At 51.8% G+C, this 23,643-nt stretch overlaps 14 protein-coding genes across 14 annotated transcripts; 9 read left to right on the top strand and 5 right to left on the bottom strand.

Annotated features, from left to right (window-relative positions):
• Positions 1-507: 507 nt before the first annotated feature.
• On the bottom strand, positions 508-1,708 carry An14g06400 (hypothetical protein; the record flags this gene model as incomplete). Its single annotated transcript, XM_059744357.1, has 6 exons — positions 508-715; positions 832-876; positions 991-1,065; positions 1,153-1,256; positions 1,335-1,428; positions 1,659-1,708. The coding sequence occupies 6 exons, from the start codon at positions 1,706-1,708 to the stop codon at positions 508-510; spliced, it is 576 nt and encodes a 191-aa protein (XP_059606462.1).
• A 351-nt stretch (positions 1,709-2,059) lies between these two features.
• An14g06390 (uncharacterized protein) lies at positions 2,060-2,567 on the bottom strand (the record flags this gene model as incomplete). Its single annotated transcript, XM_059744356.1, has 3 exons — positions 2,060-2,192; positions 2,244-2,411; positions 2,464-2,567. The coding sequence occupies 3 exons, from the start codon at positions 2,565-2,567 to the stop codon at positions 2,060-2,062; spliced, it is 405 nt and encodes a 134-aa protein (XP_059606461.1).
• A 168-nt stretch (positions 2,568-2,735) lies between these two features.
• An14g06380 (uncharacterized protein) lies at positions 2,736-4,400 on the bottom strand (the record flags this gene model as incomplete). Its single annotated transcript, XM_059744355.1, has 6 exons — positions 2,736-3,060; positions 3,179-3,301; positions 3,414-3,634; positions 3,740-3,985; positions 4,157-4,297; positions 4,341-4,400. The coding sequence occupies 6 exons, from the start codon at positions 4,398-4,400 to the stop codon at positions 2,736-2,738; spliced, it is 1,116 nt and encodes a 371-aa protein (XP_059606460.1).
• A 432-nt stretch (positions 4,401-4,832) lies between these two features.
• Positions 4,833-6,136, bottom strand: An14g06370 (hypothetical protein; the record flags this gene model as incomplete). Its single annotated transcript, XM_059744354.1, has 5 exons — positions 4,833-4,888; positions 4,997-5,056; positions 5,480-5,532; positions 5,705-5,800; positions 6,009-6,136. 5 exons carry the CDS (start codon positions 6,134-6,136, stop codon positions 4,833-4,835), a joined length of 393 nt encoding a protein of 130 aa, XP_059606459.1.
• A 201-nt stretch (positions 6,137-6,337) lies between these two features.
• Positions 6,338-7,552, top strand: An14g06360 (uncharacterized protein; the record flags this gene model as incomplete). The annotated part of the gene is made up of 1 exon (XM_003188850.2): positions 6,338-7,552. The coding sequence occupies one exon, from the start codon at positions 6,338-6,340 to the stop codon at positions 7,550-7,552; it is 1,215 nt and encodes a 404-aa protein (XP_003188898.1).
• Positions 7,553-7,987: 435 nt separating this feature from the next.
• An14g06350 (uncharacterized protein) lies at positions 7,988-9,394 on the top strand (the record flags this gene model as incomplete). The annotated part of the gene is made up of 4 exons (XM_001401221.1): positions 7,988-8,107; positions 8,171-8,310; positions 8,383-8,862; positions 8,920-9,394. The coding sequence occupies 4 exons, from the start codon at positions 7,988-7,990 to the stop codon at positions 9,392-9,394; spliced, it is 1,215 nt and encodes a 404-aa protein (XP_001401258.1).
• A 343-nt stretch (positions 9,395-9,737) lies between these two features.
• Positions 9,738-11,046, top strand: An14g06340 (uncharacterized protein; the record flags this gene model as incomplete). Its single annotated transcript, XM_059744353.1, has 9 exons — positions 9,738-9,837; positions 9,889-10,033; positions 10,101-10,172; positions 10,217-10,250; positions 10,300-10,510; positions 10,563-10,654; positions 10,703-10,837; positions 10,885-10,911; positions 10,963-11,046. 9 exons carry the CDS (start codon positions 9,738-9,740, stop codon positions 11,044-11,046), a joined length of 900 nt encoding a protein of 299 aa, XP_059606458.1.
• Positions 11,047-11,328: 282 nt separating this feature from the next.
• An14g06330 (uncharacterized protein) lies at positions 11,329-12,410 on the top strand (the record flags this gene model as incomplete). The annotated part of the gene is made up of 4 exons (XM_059744352.1): positions 11,329-11,527; positions 11,601-12,100; positions 12,130-12,207; positions 12,258-12,410. The coding sequence occupies 4 exons, from the start codon at positions 11,329-11,331 to the stop codon at positions 12,408-12,410; spliced, it is 930 nt and encodes a 309-aa protein (XP_059606457.1).
• Positions 12,411-12,880: 470 nt separating this feature from the next.
• On the top strand, positions 12,881-13,499 carry An14g06320 (uncharacterized protein; the record flags this gene model as incomplete). The annotated part of the gene is made up of 2 exons (XM_059744351.1): positions 12,881-13,217; positions 13,297-13,499. The coding sequence occupies 2 exons, from the start codon at positions 12,881-12,883 to the stop codon at positions 13,497-13,499; spliced, it is 540 nt and encodes a 179-aa protein (XP_059606456.1).
• Positions 13,500-13,669: 170 nt separating this feature from the next.
• On the bottom strand, positions 13,670-14,991 carry An14g06310 (mitochondrial 54S ribosomal protein mL38; the record flags this gene model as incomplete). Its single annotated transcript, XM_001401217.3, has 2 exons — positions 13,670-14,394; positions 14,454-14,991. The coding sequence occupies 2 exons, from the start codon at positions 14,989-14,991 to the stop codon at positions 13,670-13,672; spliced, it is 1,263 nt and encodes a 420-aa protein (XP_001401254.1).
• A 250-nt stretch (positions 14,992-15,241) lies between these two features.
• Positions 15,242-16,198, top strand: An14g06300 (mitochondrial 54S ribosomal protein uL4m; the record flags this gene model as incomplete). Its single annotated transcript, XM_001401216.3, has 2 exons — positions 15,242-15,325; positions 15,413-16,198. 2 exons carry the CDS (start codon positions 15,242-15,244, stop codon positions 16,196-16,198), a joined length of 870 nt encoding a protein of 289 aa, XP_001401253.1.
• A 604-nt stretch (positions 16,199-16,802) lies between these two features.
• Positions 16,803-18,353, top strand: An14g06290 (mitochondrial 37S ribosomal protein mS47; the record flags this gene model as incomplete). Its single annotated transcript, XM_001401215.3, has 3 exons — positions 16,803-16,853; positions 16,907-17,065; positions 17,136-18,353. The coding sequence occupies 3 exons, from the start codon at positions 16,803-16,805 to the stop codon at positions 18,351-18,353; spliced, it is 1,428 nt and encodes a 475-aa protein (XP_001401252.3).
• Positions 18,354-19,227: 874 nt separating this feature from the next.
• An14g06280 (uncharacterized protein) lies at positions 19,228-21,007 on the top strand (the record flags this gene model as incomplete). The annotated part of the gene is made up of 6 exons (XM_001401214.1): positions 19,228-19,576; positions 19,633-19,796; positions 19,843-19,882; positions 19,929-20,086; positions 20,134-20,673; positions 20,726-21,007. 6 exons carry the CDS (start codon positions 19,228-19,230, stop codon positions 21,005-21,007), a joined length of 1,533 nt encoding a protein of 510 aa, XP_001401251.1.
• A 214-nt stretch (positions 21,008-21,221) lies between these two features.
• On the top strand, positions 21,222-23,323 carry An14g06270 (uncharacterized protein; the record flags this gene model as incomplete). The annotated part of the gene is made up of 2 exons (XM_059744350.1): positions 21,222-21,227; positions 21,290-23,323. The coding sequence occupies 2 exons, from the start codon at positions 21,222-21,224 to the stop codon at positions 23,321-23,323; spliced, it is 2,040 nt and encodes a 679-aa protein (XP_059606455.1).
• Between the last annotated feature and the right edge of the window lie 320 nt (positions 23,324-23,643).

The following is a 23,643-nucleotide window of genomic DNA, read 5'->3' as shown; positions in this document are numbered from 1 at the left end:
CTTTCTCCGAAGCAAACTAACTAAACTAAGTGCTGCTTACTTTGGGCCTGTCTCGGACGGCGACCGCCATTTCGCTTACTTGGTTGCTGGAACGAGCGGCATACATTCAGCTAGGCGTCTGAATTTCTGATGGGGAAGCTAGGGTGCTATGCAGGCGCGACCATGGCCCCTGACGGATGGGCCCCATTGTCTATCATTATTACTGTGTATTATTATTATCATTATTATTATTTAGTCCATGTTCGTCCCATCGTAATCACGTTTAGCCCAAACCATCACTTTCTCCGCAGTCATCCGTCGTTTTCACTAAATTGTGGACGTTGCTTTTTGCTTTCTCTTGGCCCCATCACTCACACTGCAGGAAAGGCAAGGGGCCAAGAAAACACCACAATTAAAGAAGTCCAGCTAGTCTACTAAATAGATACATTAATACCCATAAAGCAGCCAACCTAAACCTTGCAAGTGGCTTAGGACGGTAAGACCGGCGCGTTGGGGGATTGTGTCCTACTAAGAGGTTTTACTTTTAGTCCTGATATCACGAGCCGAAGCCCTTGACTCATGTTGTAGTATCACTCCTAACGCCTTTCGTAACTGATCCGTGGCGCCATAATGATAGCGTGTGAACAGAGACACCTTATATTGAGTTCTAACTTTCTGATCTCCCAGGGATGCGCGGGTCCCGCCGGGAGGGCGCATCGCTTCGTGATCGTTTAGCCTTTCGCTCAATTATTAGCTAATGACATGTTAGCCGAACCTTGCTACCTGTTAGATACCATATCGGTGGCAGCAGAGGGCACGAGCTGTCGAGTCTATCCGATTGTTGAAAATCACCCCTGAGATAGTCTGCCTGAGAGGAATGGTGGCTGATGTTCATCCCTGCACCCTTGTATACTAGGAGGTGGACAAGTCCGAAAGTCAAGGCGTCGAGCACATCACGCACGCAGGATGTACAGTAAGTTAGGCAGGCACTCGGTGTTGTGTAGTCCTTACGGCGTATCCCCGTGAGGGATCATCATCACCACCCCTGGCAAGGTAATCCAGCATACCCCAAATGAGTGATCCATTCTCAGCCAGTATAGTATAGTATAGTATATAGTATAGTAGTATACTGTTGAAGCGTCGTTGGCTGTAACCTATCAGATCAGCAATAACGGGGTTTTATTGGCTGTCGAAAAGCGCCGTTTGCGAGCCTCGGCTGGTTGGACGGCGTGTAGAGCACCACTTAGAGCAGACGACCGGCAGGTAACGAACAGATCCTGGACCTCGCAAGCTACTAGACTAAAGCTAGGCTGAGTGGTTACCGTAGTACCATACAAAGCTAGCTGGTAGCTTACCTGACCTTCCTGCTCCCTGATAGGATCCCTGTTCAGCACAGTTTGACTCCGTATTCCCGTAGAAACGGAGATATGGGAGTCTGACCCACTTGGTCTGGGAACATCTTTTATTTTTTTCTTTTTCCTCCTGTTTTCTTTTTATTTTTTTTTTCTCTCCTTCCCTTTCCTTTTTTGATATATTGAATGATTGGAAAAAAATTTTTTTTTTTCCCGCCCCCTCCCTTTCCATTTTTGCCTCCCGTTTCCATTCATTGCATAACCCAATTGAGGGCTGATTTGGCCCCCAGGCCTTCTGGAATTTTGTTCGACTGGCCTCCATCTTACGGTTTCCAGTTTCCCAAGTCCCCTGCCGTCAGGTGGGCCTGCACATGCATTCCGATGCTTCCCCTCCTGTAATCTCCGGCTTCTGATTTGTAGGGCGAGCAGACGATGATCTCAACCATCTGATTAGTCGCTTTTTCGAAGATGTATCTTGATTAGTGGTGATTGTACCCGCTTAAGGCGTCGCACGGAGGTTTTTTTCTCGAGTTCGTTACCCTTTCGATCTGGCCTGCCACGCATCTGGCGCGGTTCTAGCACAATGGAAGGCTATCCGCCTCCCCGAACAGCCGGGTTCTGAACAGGGACAAGCATTCGCTGTTGTTTTCCCATAATATGTTATGTTGTGTCATTTTATTTGATTTTTTGTTGATACTCTTGCCAATCCTCCTCGAATGAATGCCCCGTTAGCAAACCTCATTTGAGGGCGTCAGAGGGATTAGAACGGCGTGACGGATGCAGTGCCACAAATCCCGATCGTCAGGCTGTCGTATATGTAAAGTGAGCCCCGGTGGCCGGAGCACGGTGGCCACATTATTGCTCTTACGGGGAGAACGTTAGTTGGATACATCCATACAGTAGTTACTTTACTTCATCCAGATTGGGTCCCTTTCTGGCTTCCTCTTTAGTGTTTCTTTTTTCTTGTTCTCTTGCGCCCCCCCTTCTTTGGCCCTATGCAGGTTTAGGCACATTCGGCTTTTCTCAGGACCAATTTCAAGGCGGCCGAGGAGACAAGAAGGAGGAGGGGCGCATGTAACTCTGACCCAAAGACGCACTAACAGTGACTCGGGCTCAGCCTTCAGGTACTTACTTAGGCTTCTCGAGGGGGCCACGGGGACTAACCGGAGTGGGTAGGGCTCTGCTTTTAGTCGGTCTTGCTCCGGTAGTATCCCTGGTTCTGGAAATGGTCCCCATGTCAATGGAATAATCCTCCGCCCCGGCTTCCTTTGTCGATTACATATGATGGGGGGCATTAGCGCTCCAGGCGGAACCCATCTGCTGTACGATGTACCTCTCTTCCTGGTGCAGCTGGACTCGTCAAAAATGCATTTATTGGCACCAGCCCACTCCATCCCAGATAAGCTAGACAGCCAGCCTGACCTGTGGAGTCTCTTGATACCGAGCGGTGTTTCCCTCTCTCTCTCTCACTGCCTCTTGCGACTTGCGTGTTGTAGTAGCAAAGTAGGAGTGCACACCCCACTCTTCTCCGGCCTTGAGCAAATTCTGTTTCTGAGTGCTCCGTACTCTCCGTATAACGCCCCTCCCTCCGATCCCTGAACCCAGTCCAAGTGTTGTCATTTCTAGCCGAACTTTCCGTTTCCTATCCCCTCTTGGCCCCCCCACTACACCGAGAGGTGGTCCGTACGGCAAAGTAGGCTTCCACTGTTCAGCCACCCAGCCAGCTGATCTAATCCGGCTCGTCACACGTATGGTTATGAAACATGTGATCCACAACGAAATAGATTGACCAGCAACAGGAAATTGATAAGCAAGAATAACGATCGGGATTCGGAACATACAGTTACTTGATCGTTGTACTATGGTTGGAGAAGTCTATAACCTGTCCTGGTGCCAAGGTGAAGAGGCAATCTTGGCCTCTTGTGCACGCATGAAGTATGGAGTAGCACGGCGGTTTGACCAATGAGTTGCTCATAGCAATCAATGATCATCAGCTCGAGACCAGAGGTTCACCGAGTCAGGCCTGGTGGGTTAGTCCATATTAGTTCTGGGCTAGTAATCTATCAGTGATAACGGTGATACCTCCCACCCCAACGCGGTTGGACAGCAATAGAAGCACAAGCACCCAAGGATTTANAAAGGATGGTCGGCGGGATGATGGGATGTGCGCCCGGGGATGCCGAAGGACGAGGATGACGATGACAAGGAATGGGACGGAAGGCAGCTTCTTCGACCATCCGCATGCTCCTTTCTGGCCCTTGTCGCGATCTATCGCCAGGCTGGAAGAGGATGCGATACGACGGCTACCGAATTAGAGTGTTGCTTGCTATGTGGATGGATGGTTGGATGGATGAATGTAAGTTATGTGCCTAGCTGCTGAGGTCGCCGGGTAGAGAACAGGCCCAGACCTGCTTCCGATGTACAGTAGATACGTACTCCGGACAGGGGAAGCAAGTCTGCCCGCCCTTGGAAACTTTCCGCATTATTGTAACCCTTGCGTAACGGGCGTTGTGACGCGTTGGAAACGGTGAACTTGTGGGGACAAGACTGGGCTTGAAGGGGTTACTTAACGAGGGAGGAGACGAAGGAGGAGTGGGTGGGGAAGGGGGAGAAGAGGAGCAGAGGAGGAGGAGGAGGAGGGGGGCAAATGGTGCCTAGTTAGTAGGTGACTATGTAATACGGATAAGGAAGAATCATCCTTTAGTTAGAAACAGAAACAGAAACAGAACAGATGGAATGGAACGGAAAGAGACTTGGGAGAGAGTGTTTGGCCGCAGGGTTGACGATCGGGTCGGATCGTGGGTCATTTGCCAGGCCAATATTACCGCTTCACCGCGGGCATTCCCATCATGACTAAGACCGTCGAAGGGAGTTGCGAGTGTATTACGATTTGGGTCCGGCCATCCATCCATCCATGCATGTATGTATGGAGGGGGGAAGACTGGTTGCACAGAGTCCTCTTTTGCCTACTACATAAATTACCTGCCTATTAGAGAGATACATAGTTACCCCTGGTACAGCGTGACTAATAGATCGCAAAATTCTCCCAGGCACCGCACGAAGGGCCATGGCACGGCTGCGTCATCGAGAAGGGGAGAGAGGGGAATTAATCTAAACACACCGGCAGTAGTTTAGTGCTACCTTTTTCTTGCTTTTGATGGGGCGGCGCTCTGTGAAGTATCATACAATCATACAGTGTAGTACCTCAAGTCTCAGCAGACCGACTTGACTACTAAGTAAGCACCAAGTCGCACTTAAGTCATGAATGTAACTGATCACCATACCTGTCTGTCGCATGTATAACCCAGAAAGGCACCCGAGCACTACTATAACTACTGCATTATTACCGAAATAGCACGTACTCCGTGGTATCTATCCGACAGGGAGGACAGGGAAATCAATCAGAATGCAGCCAGCGGGTGGGCACCTTGGCTGGTATGGTATGGTAAGAAGAAGAAAAGGATGCAGGAAGACGCAGTAACTCCCAAAAAAGTTCCCAGTTTAGCCCCAGACTTCCCATGGGGCTCTCACACGGGCCTTACTACTGTGCGTCGTATCTAGTGGAAAGTTTAGTTTAGTTTACTTTTAGTTTAGTTTCGGCATGTCCCAGGCAAAAGTCAAGGTCAAGTCAGTCACTCAGTCAAGTCAAGCCAGTCGTCACTCACTACTCATTTCGGCTTGGAAAGAGAAGAGACGGAGGGGGCATGAGAGGGCCCGGCCATTTTCTGGTTCCTTCTTTAAGTTCCATCCATGATCTTTGCTGCCTTTCCCTGGACTGGAGCTCCGATTTCAGTTTCCCATCCAATCACTTGCCGCCCTGCCGCATCTCCCTCGTTTTCCTCTTGACCCTCTGTTCCATACTTTTCCCCTCCCGGTGGACTGCAAGTCCATCAAATTCTTTTGCCAATGGGTCTGATCATCCCAACCATCGACATTATTATCCATTCCCCCATCGTCACCCGCCGTTAGCCACTAAACCAGCCCCAATCCCATGGGCCCAGGGCAGTCCAGAAGTCTTTTGCCAGCACAGTGTCAGAGCCAGGAATTGATTGCCCGCTTCGCAGGTCCCAGAGAGAGTCCTTTCGGAGTGGAGACAGCATTCGTGTGGCATGGGCTCATCTGAATCATCTTCATCATCATCAACCAACCTTCCTTGGGTCGGTCCCCTTCCTTCCTTTCCAATTCCTCCCCTTCCTGGTACCTAGACTAGACTCAGTCCTCCTAGTCTGAGCCCCCTCTTCTGCTCCTCCTGTCCCATCGTCCCATGTCTTGCCCTGTTCGGTTCCCACCAACTAGTCTGCTTTCGTTAGTGTCAACGTCGTGTCATCCCAACATGTGCCCGCTCCCACTAACCCATTAGTCTTCTTACTTACAGTAATGGATCGTGGAACTGGGGCGGATGGTAGATCAAGAAATGCCCATGTACATGCGTCCCACATCTCCGTGTATCACCCTCCTGTAGGGCCTTCCTTTTTCTTATTTTATTTTTTTCTTCCCCATCTACTATTAATTTATTAATATTATTTTTTGTTTTTTTAATTTCATCTCCCCTTTTTTCTATTAGCCTTTCTTTACTTTTTTAGACTCGCTCCTACTTTACTCTTTACCGCATAATCTACTACTCATCCCGAACCATCTGGGTCCATTACTCGACTAGGCACTGGGCTTGCTACTTACTTAGTACCGCACGCACTTACTGTACCTTGCCTCCACGCCTTGTGACCCTCACGCCCCCCTGTGTCATCTTTAGATGATAAGTCTCGAACCCCAGTCTTCGGAGATCCTTTACATATTCCTGCAGTCATCATCCACGGATCCTATCCGTGCTTGATACTCCATATAATCTAACCACCGCCCTATCCCACCGTTTCGTCTCACCCTACTATTACTATGTATGCTTATATCGCACACCTCCCTCCTCATACTTTCAATTGACCACCCACCTCCTCTCAGTCCTATCTTTCATACCAAAGCCTTTTCTCTCTCAACATCTTACTACCTTCTCAATGGCCGACTACTGGCAACCCCAGTCGTCCTTTGCGAACCCTAACTGGGTTCAAGGCAACCAGTCTTGCTGGCGCTCCTCGACATTTCGTGACTTGATTCATGCTTTCCCTAAACCCAAGCGGACGGGTCGAGTGATGAAACCCCGCAGCGCTGGGAATAGTCCTTCGTCTGCCGGCAGACGGCGCACAGCAACCATCCCTTACAGTTCGCCCATGTACCAAGGCTACCAGGCTCCCGTCAACACTGCCTTTGTGGCCTCTGCACTTGCCCGAACTGGCCAAAACCGTCCCACAAGTTGGCATCCGGCTTTGGAGCCTGTTAGCTATCCAACTGCCCAGTATGTGCCAGCTACCACGGCGTTGGATAACCTTGCCGCCATTGGCGTGTGCCCTCAGCCACTGCCCACTGCTCCTGCCACCTTCGACAACTCTTCCATGTTGCCGTCCTACACCCCGGCAGATATGCCATGCTCGGATCTGGGGTTCCCTCCCCTCCCCGACGCACAGCATCAGATGTCGCTTCAACAGTCTACCTTGCTCCAGCTGAACGACTCGCAGGCTGAGCCTGTCTCTTGGGACGCCAATGCGTCTACCTTGTCAATGGCAGAACCTATGTCTGACTGCTACTCCTTCGACATGTCATCTATGCACAACAACATTCCTCCAGTCTACGTCGCAGGTTCGAGTTACGAGAGTGTACCGTCCTCGGGCTGCTTGACTGGGCCTCCTACGCCCGACTTTCTACCTATTCAGCGGCCTGACGACGACCTGCATTCGCAGGTAGAGCCCTTGCCAGAGAAGCAGCATGAGGACGAGCTTGTTGGAATGGGTCTTTACAGCAACCCGGAGGCTTCGTTGGGAAACTCGCTCTTAGGGCTTTCTGGCAAGGGACTTAAGTTGGAGGAGACTTTCACCCCGTCTTCCGACAATGAAGCCGAAGACCAGGAGGATGATGAGGAGGACCAGGACGATGACGACGACGATGATGACGAACAAAATCAGGAGAGCCCCGTCAACAGCAAGGGCACTGACTTAAACCCTAAGCAGTCGGAAGCTGGGACTTTTCAACAACCGATCAAAGCACCTGGAAACATGATGCAAAGATCCTTTTTCTTTGATGACGACGACCTCGAGCAGCATGCCGTGGTCGATTCCCAGCCATTCATTAACATGGCCAGCCAACCCTGTATGAATTATGGATATGGATGGATTTGATTCCGACACTGTCGCGTTTACTGCCTCTGATTATTGCTCTTTTCGGTTTTCGGGCTACAGCATTGCATAGCGTGGAGTTATTGTTTTCGGGAGGCGTTTCATTTAGCATACAGTACAGGATACCCAGGGAGGATTGGTCGAACTTGAAATGCATGTATTAGACCAGTGAATGTAACAACTACAAGACTATCTTGATAAACACACATTGCACCAAGCATGAACAAACTGCGTAGCCCACACAGTAGAGAGTACAAAGTTGTAAGGTAGTTTCAAAGAACGAATCAACGCAGCCGAACCGATAAGGAGTCGCATCGGCGGGAACAACCTTATTCCGGGCAAACAAAATCACTGTCGACGAAGATGTACAGTCTGGCCCCGGCCAGTGCAGGGAGGCGAAATCATCGCAGTTGATATTGCTAACCCGATTAAAACAAAATGGCGAAGGTCATTTTTACACCATGGAAGGAGCACTCGCAATTACTCGCGGTGCGGAGTCAATTCTACCCTGCACCGTTTTATGATGGGCCCGACATGCGCTCCAAGGCCTGCGCCACTGTATGCGAAAAGGCACCCTGAAATAATATAGCTATCTTTACTTGACCCTAACATGATTTACAGGTCGCGGCTTGGAAGCTACGAGGGAATCTGCCACATCCAGTCGAGGCCACGGCCTTGCTAACGGATGCTATCCTTCATGATGATGCCCTGAAAAATTCCATCTTCTCCATTCGGGCTACATACTCGGCTGCGTTCTGTCGGTATGACTATCTGCTTTGATTCATCGATTACATGATTACGCAACAAGTGTAACGATCACTAACGCCAATTAGATTCGTGACGGGGCTCGTCGACTCCAAGCTGAACGGGCAGCGTAAAACCATGTTCCAACGAGCCATTGATCTGGGCCTACCGGCCTCATTTGTGGAACTGCGTCACGAGGCGACGCATCGTGAACTGCCTTCTCTAACAGTGCTGCGCAATGCCACGCAGCGGTCCCTTGAGTGGCTGTGGGACTACTACTGGGCCAAGACTGATCTGAGTGCTGATATGGTGCCCGTGTCAGAACCTGAGGCATTTGACGGTGCTGAAGATGACGTCGAGCCCATCAAGGCGGCTTTAAGAACTGAATTCGAGCACTTACTGGCTGAAGAAGATTCGTCAGAACCGCCGCGGAAGAAGAGGAGGTTCCAGCAGAACGTCTCGTCTACGTCTACGCATTTGGTCTCGATATGCAAGTCTTCCAGTCGTGGGGCGTCTGCGCTAGCAGGCGTGATCGTGGAGGACTCGGTGTTGGTTCCTGCTGGACGGAAGTGAGTTTTCTTGATATTCTGATCGTGTATGAACATCTATAAGCTGACTTGGTACAGGATGGGTGATTCCATGACGGGCATGTTCGCTAAGTGGGATTCATTATTGCAGATGCTCGCGGAGGGCCATCCCCCGGTCCTGGCATCGCTGACGGAGGAGATGGTGAATGTACTGGCCTTTTCGGGCTCAAAGAACGTGAAAAGCGACCCTCAGCTCGAAGGATTATACATGTGGCTGGACCATATACTTCAATCGCCGGAATGGGGGTCTCGAAGACGACTACTGTCCCACGCATATCTTCTTGCCGTTTGCGAGCAGAGTTCCAACCACTGGACGACGCTTCTTAAGGAAAGCTTACAGCAGAGGGCGGACGATTTAGCACCTAGCAAGCAGTCGTCCACGTCAAAGAAGCAGTCGAAGAAGGACGGATCTGGTCTCAAGCGGACTGCAGATGCCGACGATTTGAAAGAGTTGAAGAAATTCGGATGGGAGACGGTAGATACGTGGGATACGCGACCGTTAGGGATAGTATAGACAGCGGATACGATTTCAACCAAAACCATGCTGTGCAACGGCTCGAATGCCCAGCGTAAAGCAACTCCTGTTCACTCCCAACAAAACCCCAGTAGCATCTAACAATCTCTTGAAGGACAAGGGGAAAATGTCACGACCGAAAGCAGCCTAGCGTCTACGCCACATGTGGCTGAGCCTCCGCGGAACGAGCCTATGAGGTAATCGCCAAAAGACTGCTTACACAGTTAGTAAGTATGGCGCAGGTGGCATAGCTTAGCTCTTAGCAATCAATGTTACCACCACCCCCGCATTCATTCCAAAAAGTTCAAGCACGAGCACTTTCGCTATTCCCTTATACTTATCCATGTGCCTCGCCAGAGCTGTCTGGTCTTCCGTGAGGTTTCAACCCGTGAGAGCGCAAGCGCAACAAATCAGAGCCATGCATGTACAGTCGATCCCGATGTGTAAGTAGTTCCATTAACTTAATGAATAAACATTTGAGACGTGCCCCCAAGGTACTTGCTTAACATTACTTCCTGGGATATCATTTGCTAACGAAATTGTCGTGCCAGGGACCGGAAAGGGCAATAATTATGCCTACCTGGTCACGGATGAACCGACTAAGGAGTCTGTTATTATTGACCCGGCTAATCCGCCTGAGTATGTTATTGTTTGCTAGTTCGTCAAGAGATGGCTTGCAAAGATAAGTTGTGCTAAGATTTTCCAGGGTGGCCCCGACGCTGAAATCTCAGATCGACGCCGGGAAGATCAAGCTTACATCTATTGTGAACACTCATCAGTATGTGTTTTTCATAGTATTTATGCCGATGCTAACTATGCCAGTCACTGGGATCACGCCGGTGGTAATAATGAAATTGTAAGTTACACGATATACAATGACATCTCTCGAAACTAACTGAAAAAAGCTGAAAACCTTTGGCCAACTTTCCGTCATTGGCGGCAAGAACTGCCAATCCGTCACCAAGACCCCGGCACACGGCGAAGTCTTCAAGATCGGAGAGCGCATCTCCGTCAAGGCGCTGCACACGCCCTGCCACACGCAGGACAGCATCTGCTACTTCATGCAGGATGGAGATGACAAGGTCGTCTTCACCGGTGATACTTTGTTTATCGGAGGTGAGCTTGGCTACTGCGTGAGCGCATTCGGGACCAGACTAATGGGCTACAGGATGTGGCCGGTTCTTCGAGGGCACGGCCCCTGAGATGCACAAGGCCTTGAACGAGACTCTGGCTGCGCTCCCAGATGATACTAAGGTTTACGTGAGTTGTTCGGTGTGACCCTTATTAGCATTTACTGATGCTTTGCAGCCTGGACATGAATACACCAAGGGCAACGTCAAGTTCTGCCTTGCCGTGTCCCAGTCCGAGCCCATCAAGAAACTAGAGGCATTCGCCAACGCGAACCAAGAAACCCAGGGCAAGTTCACGATTGGTGATGAGAAGGTTTGTTCTACCTCTTATGTTGTTGGCTTGAGACTGACAAGGTACAGCTTCATAACGTGTTCATGCGCGTCAACGTGAGTCTCCACCCCTTAATTTGGACGAGAGATCCAGCTAATATGTTACAGGACCCCGAGATCCAGAAGAAGACTGGCAAGACCGACCCAGTGGAGGTTATGGCAGCGCTGAGAGAGATGAAGAACAATATGTAACTTAGCCAATTTATGGACCATAGTACATTGCAGTAGCATAAGAATGAATATGAATCCACAAATCCGGAATACCCCAAACTTAGCTCAGAAGCTCGTAGTCAGCCATTGAGATAACAATGACATTCCTCGTATACATATAACCCATCACCAAAACGATCATCGTGACGTCAGATGCAACTTCAGATAAAAGTAGTATAGAAACCCATCCTCACCCTCAATGCCAACTACCAACCAAACTACTTCCCTAATATACCTCACTTCTCATATTCGTTTACGAAAAAAATGACCACCGAAACAACCGACGGCCTCCCCGGCACCGCCAAAACCACCAAAAGCCAAGTCCTCGAGGCCGGCGCCAGCGCCATCCAAGACTTCACGCCCGTGAAGCACATCTGCGCCCACCTGAACGCATTCCACGTCTACGCCTCAGACAAGACGCGCTGCGTGGAAGCAAACCACTACTGTTCTCACATCACAGAGGGTATACCCTCCCTCCCCCCTCCTTTCATCCCTAAACACATACATACTCACACACCCCGCCTCAACATTTATAGATCTACGACAATGCCTCCTCTATGACAGCACCGCGCCGAACGCGCGCCTGCTAGGCATCGAATACATGATCACGCCCAAACTCTTCGCGACACTACCCGCCGAAGAGAAGAAACTCTGGCACACGCATGTCTACGAAGTCAGCAGCGGGATGCTAATTATGCCAGCGCCGGCGACGGTTCCCAATGCCGTATGGGAAGCAGCCGAGACGGCGGAAATGAAGGATATTGTGCCGTTGTATGGCAAGACGTATCATTTCTGGCAGGTGGATCGGGGAGATCCGGTGCCAATGGGGGCGCCGGAGTTGATGGCGAGTTTCACGAGTGAGGAGAGGGTCAAGCTGGCTTGTCCGGGGGGATTGGGGGAGTTGGTGAAGGGGAGGGATGAGAGGTTTGGGACGGATTACAGGGCGAAGGCGGAGAAGAGGAGGGGGCTTGAGAAGGAGAGTGAAGGGAAGATGATTGAGGGTGAGTTTATCCCTTTCTATTTGTTTCTTTGTTGGGTTGGGTATGTGTGCTAATCGGTGTATAGGTGCGGATGGGATGTGGGAGGATTGAGCTAGGATCTTATGACATGATGTTGGCTACGTATGAAGATAATGATATCAAGGTAACAAGAAACTGCAATTGCATTGAACTATCAACAACTACGATTTGTAGGTATGGATGTGTCCCATCGGTACCACCCAGTTTTCCATTCCCATAATAAAATGGGGTCCAAGCCGGGCTATCGTTCAGGGAATCCCACCATCAAGTGATGAGATGTATATTCATCTTGCTTCACTGTCCACACTCACGCGCTCTGGTGTTTAATTTCGGCAGCGGTGAGCTCTAGCAATTTTAGAAGCGAATAATAGCAGAAACATAACGCAACAAAAAAACAACAGTAACAATAAATAGCAATGGGATAAGATAAATCCAATTAGCTGCATTAAGCAATCAGATCATCATCATTGTCATCATAGACATAGCATAATCAATCAATCGACCATATCGATCAATTGAAAGTTTGCCGTTGGCGTTGGCGTTGTATCGCTCACAAAAATATCTCAAGAAGAGAAAAAATTCCTCCCGCACAAAACCCTTTATATACCCTCTCTCCACCGACCCAGTCACATGACCTACCACCTCCGAAGCTCTCCGCCGTCATACCAAGCAAACCAAACTAGTTTCCATACAAATCGCAATAATAACCTAACAAACGAATTGAACGACTACCATGCCCCCCAACCCCATACCCCAATAACACCAATCACAAAGAAAAAACACAAGAATCTACAAAAATGGACCGCTTCCTCCGCTACACCCTAAAACGCAGCACCCCGGGCCATCTATTCCGCTTCGGCCTCAACAGCCTGGGAGTGTTCTGCGCATGCACACTAATCTGGGAACACCTGATCACTGTCCAACTGAGCGAAGGTCCATCAATGTACCCGACTTTCAGTCCGCGAGGCGACTACCTTCTCATATCGCGAGTGCACAAGCACGGCCGGGGGATTCAGGTCGGCGACGTGGTGCGGTTCTATCATCCGACGTTTTTGGGGGTGAATGGGGCGAAGAGGGTCATTGGGTTGCCGGGGGATTTTGTGTGTAGGGATTTGCCGTTTAGTAGGGAGGTTGGTGGGGAGGGGGAGATGATTAGGGTATGTTAACCTTCCTTTTTATTGCTTTCGATTTGAGGGTTGGGGTTGGGGTTAAGCTAATGTGGTCTGTGTTTGGTTGCAGGTTCCTGAAGGGCATGTCTATCTTGCTGGGGATAATTTGCCGTGGTCGAGGGATTCCAGGAATTATGGCCCTATACCGATGGCGCTTATAAATGGGAAGATTATCGCGCGGGTGTGGCCGTTGCATAAGTTTGAGTGGGTGAAGAATACGTTGGAGACGGCGGATTTGTCGGAGTGAATATTGTATCATATGTGCTTGATGGATAAAAGGTGGATAGATAGATACCCTTCAGGTATACGGCATGGGAGTCTGGAGTTGGTGGAATTTGTGCATATTCATACATCTTCTCTTGTACAATACAAATCTAAGGCCAAAAAAAGTTGAACAGAAGGAAAAAAGAGGCTGGTTTACCGGAACGTGGATGGGTTTCTTCTCTTGTAAGGAAGAGGCTCGACCCGCTTCCGACGGAGCTCCATGTTCGCCTCGGGGAAGCCAATCTGCTTCATCACCTCATACGTCGTTTCGTCCCATTGCGTGCGGAACAGGTGCGCGCCAATCGCCTTCAGGTGGTACCGGGCCTGCAGGGTGCGGGGCAGCAGGTTCTCGCGGTTCGTCTCCTTCGCCTTGACGGCAGCAAAGTCCAATGGCTTGGAGTCCTTCTGTTCGAGAATGAACAGAGACAGTCGGTGGTAGGGGCTTCCCTTCTGAGCTACAGGGGGCTCCCAGGGCAGGACAACCTGCGACTCAGCCGACAGCTGGGCCAGGTCGACCTTGGTGTTCGTGGCCGAGATGGGGACGTTGACAGCCAGGTAGTGCATCTTGAAATCGAATCCATCCTTCTCAACGTTGGGAACATCGGAGTCGACCACGGCGATGGTGACGAGCTTCTCGCCGCCCTCGAAGAGCTGCACGTCAAGTTTAGGTGCCGTCGTGCTGACCTTGGCGTTGACGTATTCTCCAGGCTGTACCTGGCTGCGGTTGAAGTAGAGCTTGGTGTCCACGATAGGGTCGCAGTGAGGAAGGACGTCGGGAATCACCTTCATTTGCGTGATTCTTTGGACGAGGATCTTGCGACGGTATTCCCTCCATTTCCGATCGGCCAGGTAGCGGTAGATGGGCTTGCTGAGGTCACCTAGACGAGGTCGGTTAGGATGCGGTGATGAAGGCAATTTGTAGAACGTGTTGTCTCACCTTGCCCATCCTCAAACTTCTTCTTGACCAGCGGGTCGTTGACATCCGCAAGGATCTTGAGGTGCTCCAGATGGAGCTCCATGGCCCGGAGCTTGGATTTCTTGACCTGCAAGCCGCCGGCCTCCTCGGTAGGAAGGGCCTGAAGTCTGGCAATCTTCTCGCTCATCGACTGGATATCGCGCACCTTCTCTTCCCGGTCTGCGATCAAAACCTTGCGTGCCTCCTGGAAACATTGGAAGGGAAGCTGCTCGAAGGGAATGTTGGATGAGCCCTGGAGGGCAGCTCGACGTCGACGAGATCCGACGGGGGCGATTCCCTGGCGTAACAATCTCCGTTCCAGCCGGGGACTCGTTACTAGGGCCGGATCAGGCGCCTTGTGGAAGGGAGCGCTCTTGGCCTCAGTCTGGGCTTCCTCGCGAGCCAGAGCGGTGGACTGAAAGGCGCGGGTGGACTGTAGCTGGAGGCCTGGAAGACCCTTTGTGTAGGTCTTCTGCAGGCATTGGAGCAGAGGCTTGGAGGCCCGCTCGCAATGAGCCATGGCGAGACGAGTGACTGGGGGAGGACGGGGGGATAAAGTGGTGGAGTGGTAGGAAGAGATTCCCCAGGTTAGTCGGGAAGTCGAAGTCGAGGTTCCTGGCCGGACGGAACTTTTTTCGTCGGGTTGGCCAAGCCTCAGGCGGCTAGCGCCAGACCACCCGAACTTTTGCTACTCCTCCTCCAAAGCATCACCGAGATCCCTCTCCCATCCAGGCTACCTTCCGGGGCTTAATCACACTCTTCCAAACACAATGCCTGGAAGTGACGCTCTTCGCGCACTCAAGTTGCTCTCTCGCAGCTCCGGGGGTCTCCTCTCGGGCGCTGAGACGACCACGGTAAGACCGACGTTTTTCGATTCCGCTGCTAGTCTTTTGCACATGGCCGAATGCAAGATACTGACCATTGATGCCTCGATCTTATAGCAACGATGCCTGGCGAAGACTTTCTCCCGCTCGATGGCCACCGAGGCCCAGTCTCCCGTTGACAACCTCACGAGGGAGGTTCCCAAGCCCGTGTGGAATCCCGAACCCGTCAAGGCGACACTCTACTCATTCCCCTCGATGGAGCCCCTGCGCTTCGTTGAGTATCCTCGCAACCACCTCCTGATGCCGCTACGCAAAGACATCCTGCACCGAGCCGTCGTCTACGAGGGTGACATGACCCGACAAGGTACCGCAAGCACCAAGTGGAGAGATGATGTGCATGGAAGTGGCAGGAAGTTGCATGCGCAGAAGGGTACTGGCCGGGCCCGTGTTGGCGACAAGAAATCCCCGATCCGGAGAGGTGGAGGTGTTGCTTTTGGCCCTCATCCCCGCGACTTCTCTACGGAGCTCCCTCAGAAGATCTACGACCAGGCGTGGCGGATAGCCCTCAGTTACCGCTACAAGCGCGGCCAATTGATCATTGTCGACAACGAAATCGCCCTTCCGGAAGGTGCCACTCCCCATATTGTTGAGGAGATTTTCAAGGTCAACTGCTGGGGCCGGCACTATGGACGGTCAACATTGATCACGGACCAGCCGAACGAGGAGCTGTTCGAGACGGTGCGTCAGGCTGGCGAACACGCGAAGATCCTGGACCGCCGTGACGTGGATGTGAAGGACCTGTTGGAGACTGGACGCTTGATCATCGAGAAGCAGGCGCTGGACCGCATTCTGTCTCAGCATTCCAAGGATCTGAAGAACAAGCCGGCCAAGGCTTTGTACTAAATTTCTTTTACCTGGCGATGGGGTCTTTTACTGGTTAGCTTCGTTCTGTGTTTTATTTTGTACAAATAGATTCGAAATATGTATGATGGCATTACGGATTTTCAAGGATGAAAGTCACGGCATTCTTAGCAGAAACCTACGCCAAGCTGCCCGGTTATTCGTAAAGATCGATGTAGTTGGAAAGCACATGCCAGAGCGAGGTTGCCGAACGGAGATCCTCCACGGTATTATAGCCAGGATCCATTTAAGACTTCGAATCTGATTCAAGAAGATCCAAAGTATCTTAATCAATAAAAATTTAAAGCCTATATACTACTACTAAAGAGTCCTGGTTACTTCTGGTGGGACATCCCAACTCACGGCCGTTCGGCTGTTCTCCTCTTCAGCGGCCGGCGAGGAAAATCATTCCGCGAAAAACTCCGAGGTCAAAGCAAGCGGAGAACCGACGAGCTGCTCATCCTCATACTTAATCCCCTCATCCCTCCATTCCTTTACCCCGTCTCCTCCTCCACAACAGGCTGTGGTCTGCCTGATGTTACTCCGACGCAGTATTTGCCGGTTTTCAACACCGTCGAGCTGGATCTCGCGGGTTTCACCAGCTACCATGCCTCTCCGTGCCAAACTCACAAACCCAGCATTCGGGGCCACTGCTAGTGTATGTCTTTCTCTATCTCATGCTTCACCTCTCCCATTGACTGACGGTTACAGATGTCTACGGCACCTATCCCCAAAGAACTCCCCGGAGACGAGCCCGACGATGTCCTGTTCCACTCTCACTACGGTGTGCGGCTGATTGAGCTCAACCGTCCCAAGAAGCTCAATTCCTTGAACGGCTCGATGGTTCGGAAGATTGTGCCTCGACTGAAGGTTAGCTTGTGGCTGTGACCTATAATTATACGTGTGGACCTGTTGCTAAGCGATTGGGGTATTTTTCTAGGAATGGGAAAAATCCGACCTGGCCAATGTCATCATGCTCTCTGGCGCTGGCTCGAAAGCTCTGTGCGCCGGAGGAGATGTGGCTGCCCTGGCTCTGCAGAACGAGAAGGGCCCCGAGGGCCAGCAGGCCTCGTCCGACTTCTTCGCCGACGAATACCGTCTCGATCATCTCATCGCGACCTACCAGAAGCCCTTCGTCTCCGTGATGGATGGTATCACCATGGGCGGCGGTGTCGGTCTCAGTGTCCACGCTCCCTTCCGGATCGCCACTGAACGCACCGTGTTCGCCATGCCCGAGACCACCATTGGCTTCTTCCCGGATGTTGGCGGCTCCTTTTTCCTGTCCCGTCTCGATGGAGAGCTCGGAACATACCTGGCCCTTACCTCGGAGCGCCTCCACGGCGTTCAGGCCCTGTATGCCGGAGTTGCCACGCACTACTTGCACTCCAGCGCGCTGGCCAACCTGACGGCCCGTCTGTCTGAGCTCGTCTTCCGTGACTACTCCACATTCCAGGACCGTCTCGCTCTTGTCAACAAAACTATGGCCGAATTCTCGACGGGTGTGCCGTCCGTGCGCGAGGAGCCTATCCAACTGGCTGGCAAGCTGCGCAGTGCTATTGATCGCTGCTTCCAGTACAACACGGTGGAGGAGATCATCCAGGCGCTGCAGAAAGAAACGGAGATGAAGTCGTGGGCTGAGAAGACCCTGGAAACCCTGTCGGCGCGGTCACCTACCTCGCTCAAGGTTGCCCTGCGCCAGCTGCGTGTTGGCCGGCAGTGGACCATTTCCGAGACCTTCCAGCGTGAGCACGCCATCGCATCCAAGTTCATGAGACACCCCGACTTTGTGGAGGGCGTGAAGGCCCGTCTCATGTCGAAGCCTCCCCGCCAAGCCACCTGGCAGCCGGCGACCCTCGAGGAGGTCTCGACCGAGGCTATCGATCAGTTCTTCGAGATTCCCGAGTCTGCATCGGGGCCTGAATCTCGACTGAGTCTCTACCACTACAAATCCCCGTACACCCAATACCCCTACAAGTTCGGATTGCCTAGCGAAAGCAGAATCGAGGCTTTCGTGCGTCACCGTGGAAGAAAGGGAGACCTGACCCTCAAAGAGATTGTTTCGAACTTCGACAGCAAAGAGGGTGTGAAGGAGAAGGTCGCCGAAGTTCTGGCCAGACGGACTGTCCGGGACGAGGCTGGTCTTCACTGGGTGAACTGATTTCTTTGGTGAAAGAAAGAAGAACATAAAGAATGTAAAAGGAGTCCATTTTGTTCCTGTTGTTGTGTTCGTTGGGTCTGTATATTGGGTTAATATTATCAACATGTATTTCATATAAAGTTAGACACGCAAGCAACGGTCCCTTCTTCAGCCTAGCATCATTTGTATCCAACTACCCAGCATTGTAAAGGCATCCACCATGCCTATTAATTTGGTATAGAGGCGCCGTAGAGCGCCAGAAGACCAGTCCAATCAATACCTACGGAGACGAAGCTGTAGAGTGTAGTCCAAGCTGTGATATCGTCGCCGTTGTTGTTGGGAGCCCGTGCTCTTAGATCGTCTGTTGTTGGCAGACTCTTCATCGATCAATGATCTAGGAACATGGATAACCAACCAGTGGCCTGATAGTTCCTGAAAAGTACATATCGGAACAGTAGTATTATTCCGTGAAGTTTGTCGAGAATTCTGGGTTTTCTATGGCGACTGTAACATATTCCCGCGCATACAGATGGGATATTGACAATCTGGGGAAGGGTAGGATAATAGTATAGTCTCATGACGGAATTGTCTGCCATCCCGCCTCTTCTACTATTTGAAGATGGGTAAAAACGTGCATCTTCTATGCTTCCTGATAGCAGTAATAGCATGTATTGTAAACACAGCGTGGTGGGGATGGATCTGTAGTACTCCTTGCCGAATGAGGTGAAGGTATTCATCTCAGCCCACTCGGCTCCGCTCCAGCCTGGCATCCATAACTATCCGTCGGTCCCTTCGGCCGGCAATCATAAATTAATTCCCCGTCTTCCACCGAATCCAAATTCATCGTCCAAGCATGCAACTTTCGGGAATCTAAGTATCCATCAAAAGTCCTATCATGGCAGAATCACCTTTACTCCAGGCTCACACAGGGCCGCGAACATCTTGCGATTCGCAAGACCCGGCAGAGCCATTTCTACCCCAACCCTCGGCCCCCGGGTCCTCAGTGCATCAGAACCCAACCCGAATTCTGTTCCGGTTGTATATTTCCCATTTTCTATCAACATGGAACTCGCGAATGTTTGAGTTTGGCGCCGTCTTGTTCCTGGCGACTATCTTCCCGGGAACACTGCGGTATACTTCGGTTTATGCTTTGGTTCGATCGCTGTCTGCGGTGGTCCTGTCATCATGGTTGGGATCGGTGGTGGACCGAGCGAATAGGTTGAGAGCGATTCGGCATTCCATTAGTATGTTGGAGTAGCAAACGCAGAGAGGGATATGGTTATGGACTGACACCGTCTAGTATGGCAGAGAATCCCTGTGGCTGCCTCGTGCGCATGCTTTACGGTTCTCCTGGCCCCGACTACAACGGCGATTACCTCGCTCGTGTTCGCGGGTACGGTTTTGCTCGCTTGTGTGGAGAAGCTCGCTGCTACTGCGAACTGTGTTGCTGTTGAAAGGGATTGGGTGAGTTGACCGTTCTCCTGCTACGATACCTGGCTAATTTGAAAAGGCCATTGTTGTGTCGGATGCCCTGGATATTCCTCGACAAGGTATGCTACGCATTGCTGCCTGCTATAGTCAGTACTAATTGAGCAGACCTCAATGCGTCTATGAGACGGATAGACCTGTTTTGCAAACTCTTAGCTCCGGTGGTCATCTCCGTGATTGATGGGCTGTCGACTAAGATAGCCATATGGACGGTCTTGGTTGTAAATGTGTCTTGTGTCGTCCTTGAATACATTGCAATTGCTCAGGTATTATCTTCCCAGGTTGGAGACGTCTGTATGCTTACCAAGCCCAGGTGTATACGTCCATTCCTGAACTCAAGCGTTGTCAGGATGAAAGCAGTGAGATCGGAGATGGACCTGGACTTGAGCCGCAAGATGGGGGCAGTGCGCCAACCGCAGCTCGTCGGATAGCGCAGTATAGCAGAAAGGCTCTTGCTCCGTGGCGAGAGTACGTGGCTAGCTCTGTGTTCCTGGCCTCCCTTGCCTTGAGCTTACTTTATCTCACGGTGCTTTCTTTCGGTACTACCATGGTTACGTACCTGCTACATACTGGGTTCACCCCGCTGCAGGTCAGCGGGATGAGAATCGGCGCTGTCATTGCAGAGCTGTCGGGGACATGGGCGGCACCCTTTATCACGGGTAGGATTGGGCCCATCCGGTCAGGCCTGTGGTTTTTGAACTGGCAGTTTGCCTGTCTGGCCGCTGCAGTGGCGGCCTTTGCTTTCCTCGACAACCAGTCTCAAGTGGTTGCCGTTAGCCTGATTGTCGGAGTAGCTCTCAGTCGGATTGGTCTCTGGGGCTTTGATCTGTCGGTGCAATTCCTAGTCCAAGAGGTAAGTCCTACTGTTCGAACTGAATCTAATGATCAAGCTCTTACTATGATAGGGTGTGGACGAACGTGCTCGCGCGCGGTTCTCATCCACAGAAATGGCTCTCCAAAACATCTTCGAGCTCCTATCCTTTGCGACGACCATTGCATTCCCCCTTCCTGAACAATTTAAATACCCAGTATTCATCAGTTACGGGGGCATTGCGATAGCAGCCATTTGTTTTGCGACGTATGTGCGGAAGGAACGGGGACATTTGCTGCATACATCCAAATGTTTTGGGGGAGACAAGAAGCGGATCGTCCCTGACCCGCAGGATGTCCTCATCCAGCGCGCATAATGAGATAGAATGCATGTAGTGCCATGAGATATGAATCAAAAACGCTTTCTGACGTAGCTGTTCCTGGGAGAGTCTAAACTGTATAAACACAACTAAATATAAGACGAGGCGGACCGCTGCGGGGAGCCGAGCATCTCGTTCCTGATTCCCCCCAACAATCACACCATCTCAGCTGCGCAGCTCCTCTTTCAACCATGCCTTCCCCACACCCATCATGGAGGTAAACCCGCATCCCCAAAGCCTTGATACACTTAGAAAATGCACCTGCTAACCGAGCGAAAGGCTCCTCGAGCTCGCGGAATGGGCCGATCAGGACCCCGACGCCGCACGGGCTGTCTGACCTGCCGGGCACGTAAAGTCCGTTGCGACGAGGCTAAACCCACGTGTGCCAATTGCACTCGCCTGCGATTGCAATGCACCTACAAAACCACCATTCAGACGGTCATCCCGCGACAACGGCATGGCAGTCAAAGCTCAGGCACAGTCGCGAGCGCAGCATCGGCCCCCACCAGCACCGCCAGCACCACCTCATCCGACCGTCCAGACGTGAACTTCTTCCACACCGTTCTCTGCAATGACCGACTTTCAGCATCGAATTCAGGATCCCCGCAGCAGGTCGGTCCCAGCAATCGCCCTCAACAACAACAGCAGCAACCCCTAGGTACGGATAATATCACCTCGTTTGATATCCTCAGTTTCATCGGCGAGATCACCTCCGACTTCCAGCAGAAACACCTCGATTTGACTACGAATGGCCTGGCGGGGTTCCCAGCGGGCTCGGTCCCGGCGGCGATCGCGAACGAGGAACTCGACCAGAATGAACGGCCGATAAGTTGGGACGCGGGCTCAGTTTCAGTCATCCACGGTGATCGTTCAGAGCAAGGGTCTTCTTCCGATACAAGCGGTGGTGGTAGTAGTGGTGGTGGTGGCCCTGGTCGGTTGACGTATGAGGATCGGTTGTTTGCACATTTCGTGGAGGGGGACCCGCCGCCTACGATATTTGGGCCGGTGGATTTGGATTGGGAGTACGTGCGTGCTAATGTTGTTGCACAGTCGCGCGATAGTCGCGCAGTTTTACATGGGATTTATTGCTACGCGGAGATACATGAGGCGTTGGTTGAGGGGAAAGCGTGGAAGTTGGCGTCGAGGTATCATCAGCTGGCCTGTTCGGAAGTTCAGTCGTGCTTGCTGGGTGAAGTAGGGGAGACGGTACTGAAGAGGGTGTTTACTACGGTATTATTGTTGATGCTGGCAGAGGTGAGTGTTTCTCAAGTTTCCTCTGATAATCCAACCACGGCTGAAGGGCTTACGAAACAGCTCATGTCTACCCCTGATCTATGGGGCTCAGGAACGTCCTTTCTCCACTCTGCATATCTTCTGCTGCAGCGGTTTCACCACCGCACCAGGCTGTGGACCGGTGTGAGCAATGTGATTGTGTCGTGGGTGTCATTGCTGGATGTCAAAGCACTGATAGCTGGCCGTGATGGCGACCCGCTGATCGACCTGGGCAGCCTTTCATCCAAGGCAAGCACTACGTCTGAACTGGCCACGGAAGACAAATGGGCCGACAATAGCGGCGACGAGGAGCCACCGAAGCCTGCATACCTTATGCGTGAAGCCATCACGGGCCCGGCCTTTCGCTTCTTCCTGCAAACACAACAGGTTATCCGACGGATTGTGTGCATCGACCTGCATCACCGCAGTCGCGGGACTGTCAGTGATGAGTTTGAGGTGCTCCAGATAGCACACCAGGTCGGGGCCGACCTCGAGACGCTCTGGAATCGGCGTCCGCGCGTGCTGGACGTCTACAGTACGCCTGAGGACCTCTTTAATACTCTACAGCCTGCTGTCGCGATCGAAATCTGCCGGATGTTCCGACAGTACATCGCCAACTTCTTAGCGATCTTTATCTATCTACATCGGGTCGCGTTCGCCATCTACCCACGGACTGACCGAGTGCATCGCGCAGTGGATCGGATCATTCAATTGGCAACTGCTGAGGTGGAGTCCGGGGGCAATCAGCAACATTTGCCCGCCAGCTTTGTATGGCCGTTATTTGTGGCTGGTCTCGAGGGATCGTTGGAGCAGCGAAGATGGATTGTGAAAGAGATGCAACGGATTACTGGCAGCTGTAGTAGTGGCTGTCAGGATCCCGAGCGCATCCGTGGAAGCTCTCGTACGGCGCGACATCCGCATGCGGGGAAAGCATTGCTACTGCTGGAGGAGATGACGCGACGACAAGATGCGTCGCGGACATGGGCGGACTCGCGGTGCGTGCGACGGGAGCTATTTACTGACTTCTTCGTGATGATCTAGAAGACAGTAAGTAGCCGTAGCAGAGGAAAAGTGGACACCAGGAAGGGATGCAGAACACTCAGGAGTGGATGAACATCAACTCGAAACGCGTCGCAGATCTCCTGACCACGTAAGCGCACGTCATCTGATTCCCCGCCAGTCTCCATCGGCCTGTTATTTACTTCCTCACTTTCCATCCTCACATCCCCTCTCCTCTCCATCTGCAGTCTTGCATCTCTGCCATTGTGGCTGTCGCATTCTCTCCCTCGCGACATGGCCCACAATGAGGCCCTACTCCGAACTCCCCCAGGATGCTGATCTCCACGATCCCAGCCATCATG

This window comes from Aspergillus niger, assembly GCF_000002855.4.
Source record: "Aspergillus niger supercontig An14".
Classification (NCBI taxonomy): Eukaryota; Fungi; Ascomycota; class Eurotiomycetes; order Eurotiales; family Aspergillaceae; genus Aspergillus; species Aspergillus niger.
Note: the sequence above shows the minus strand (reverse complement) of the source record. Positions and strands in the feature narration are given on the sequence as shown.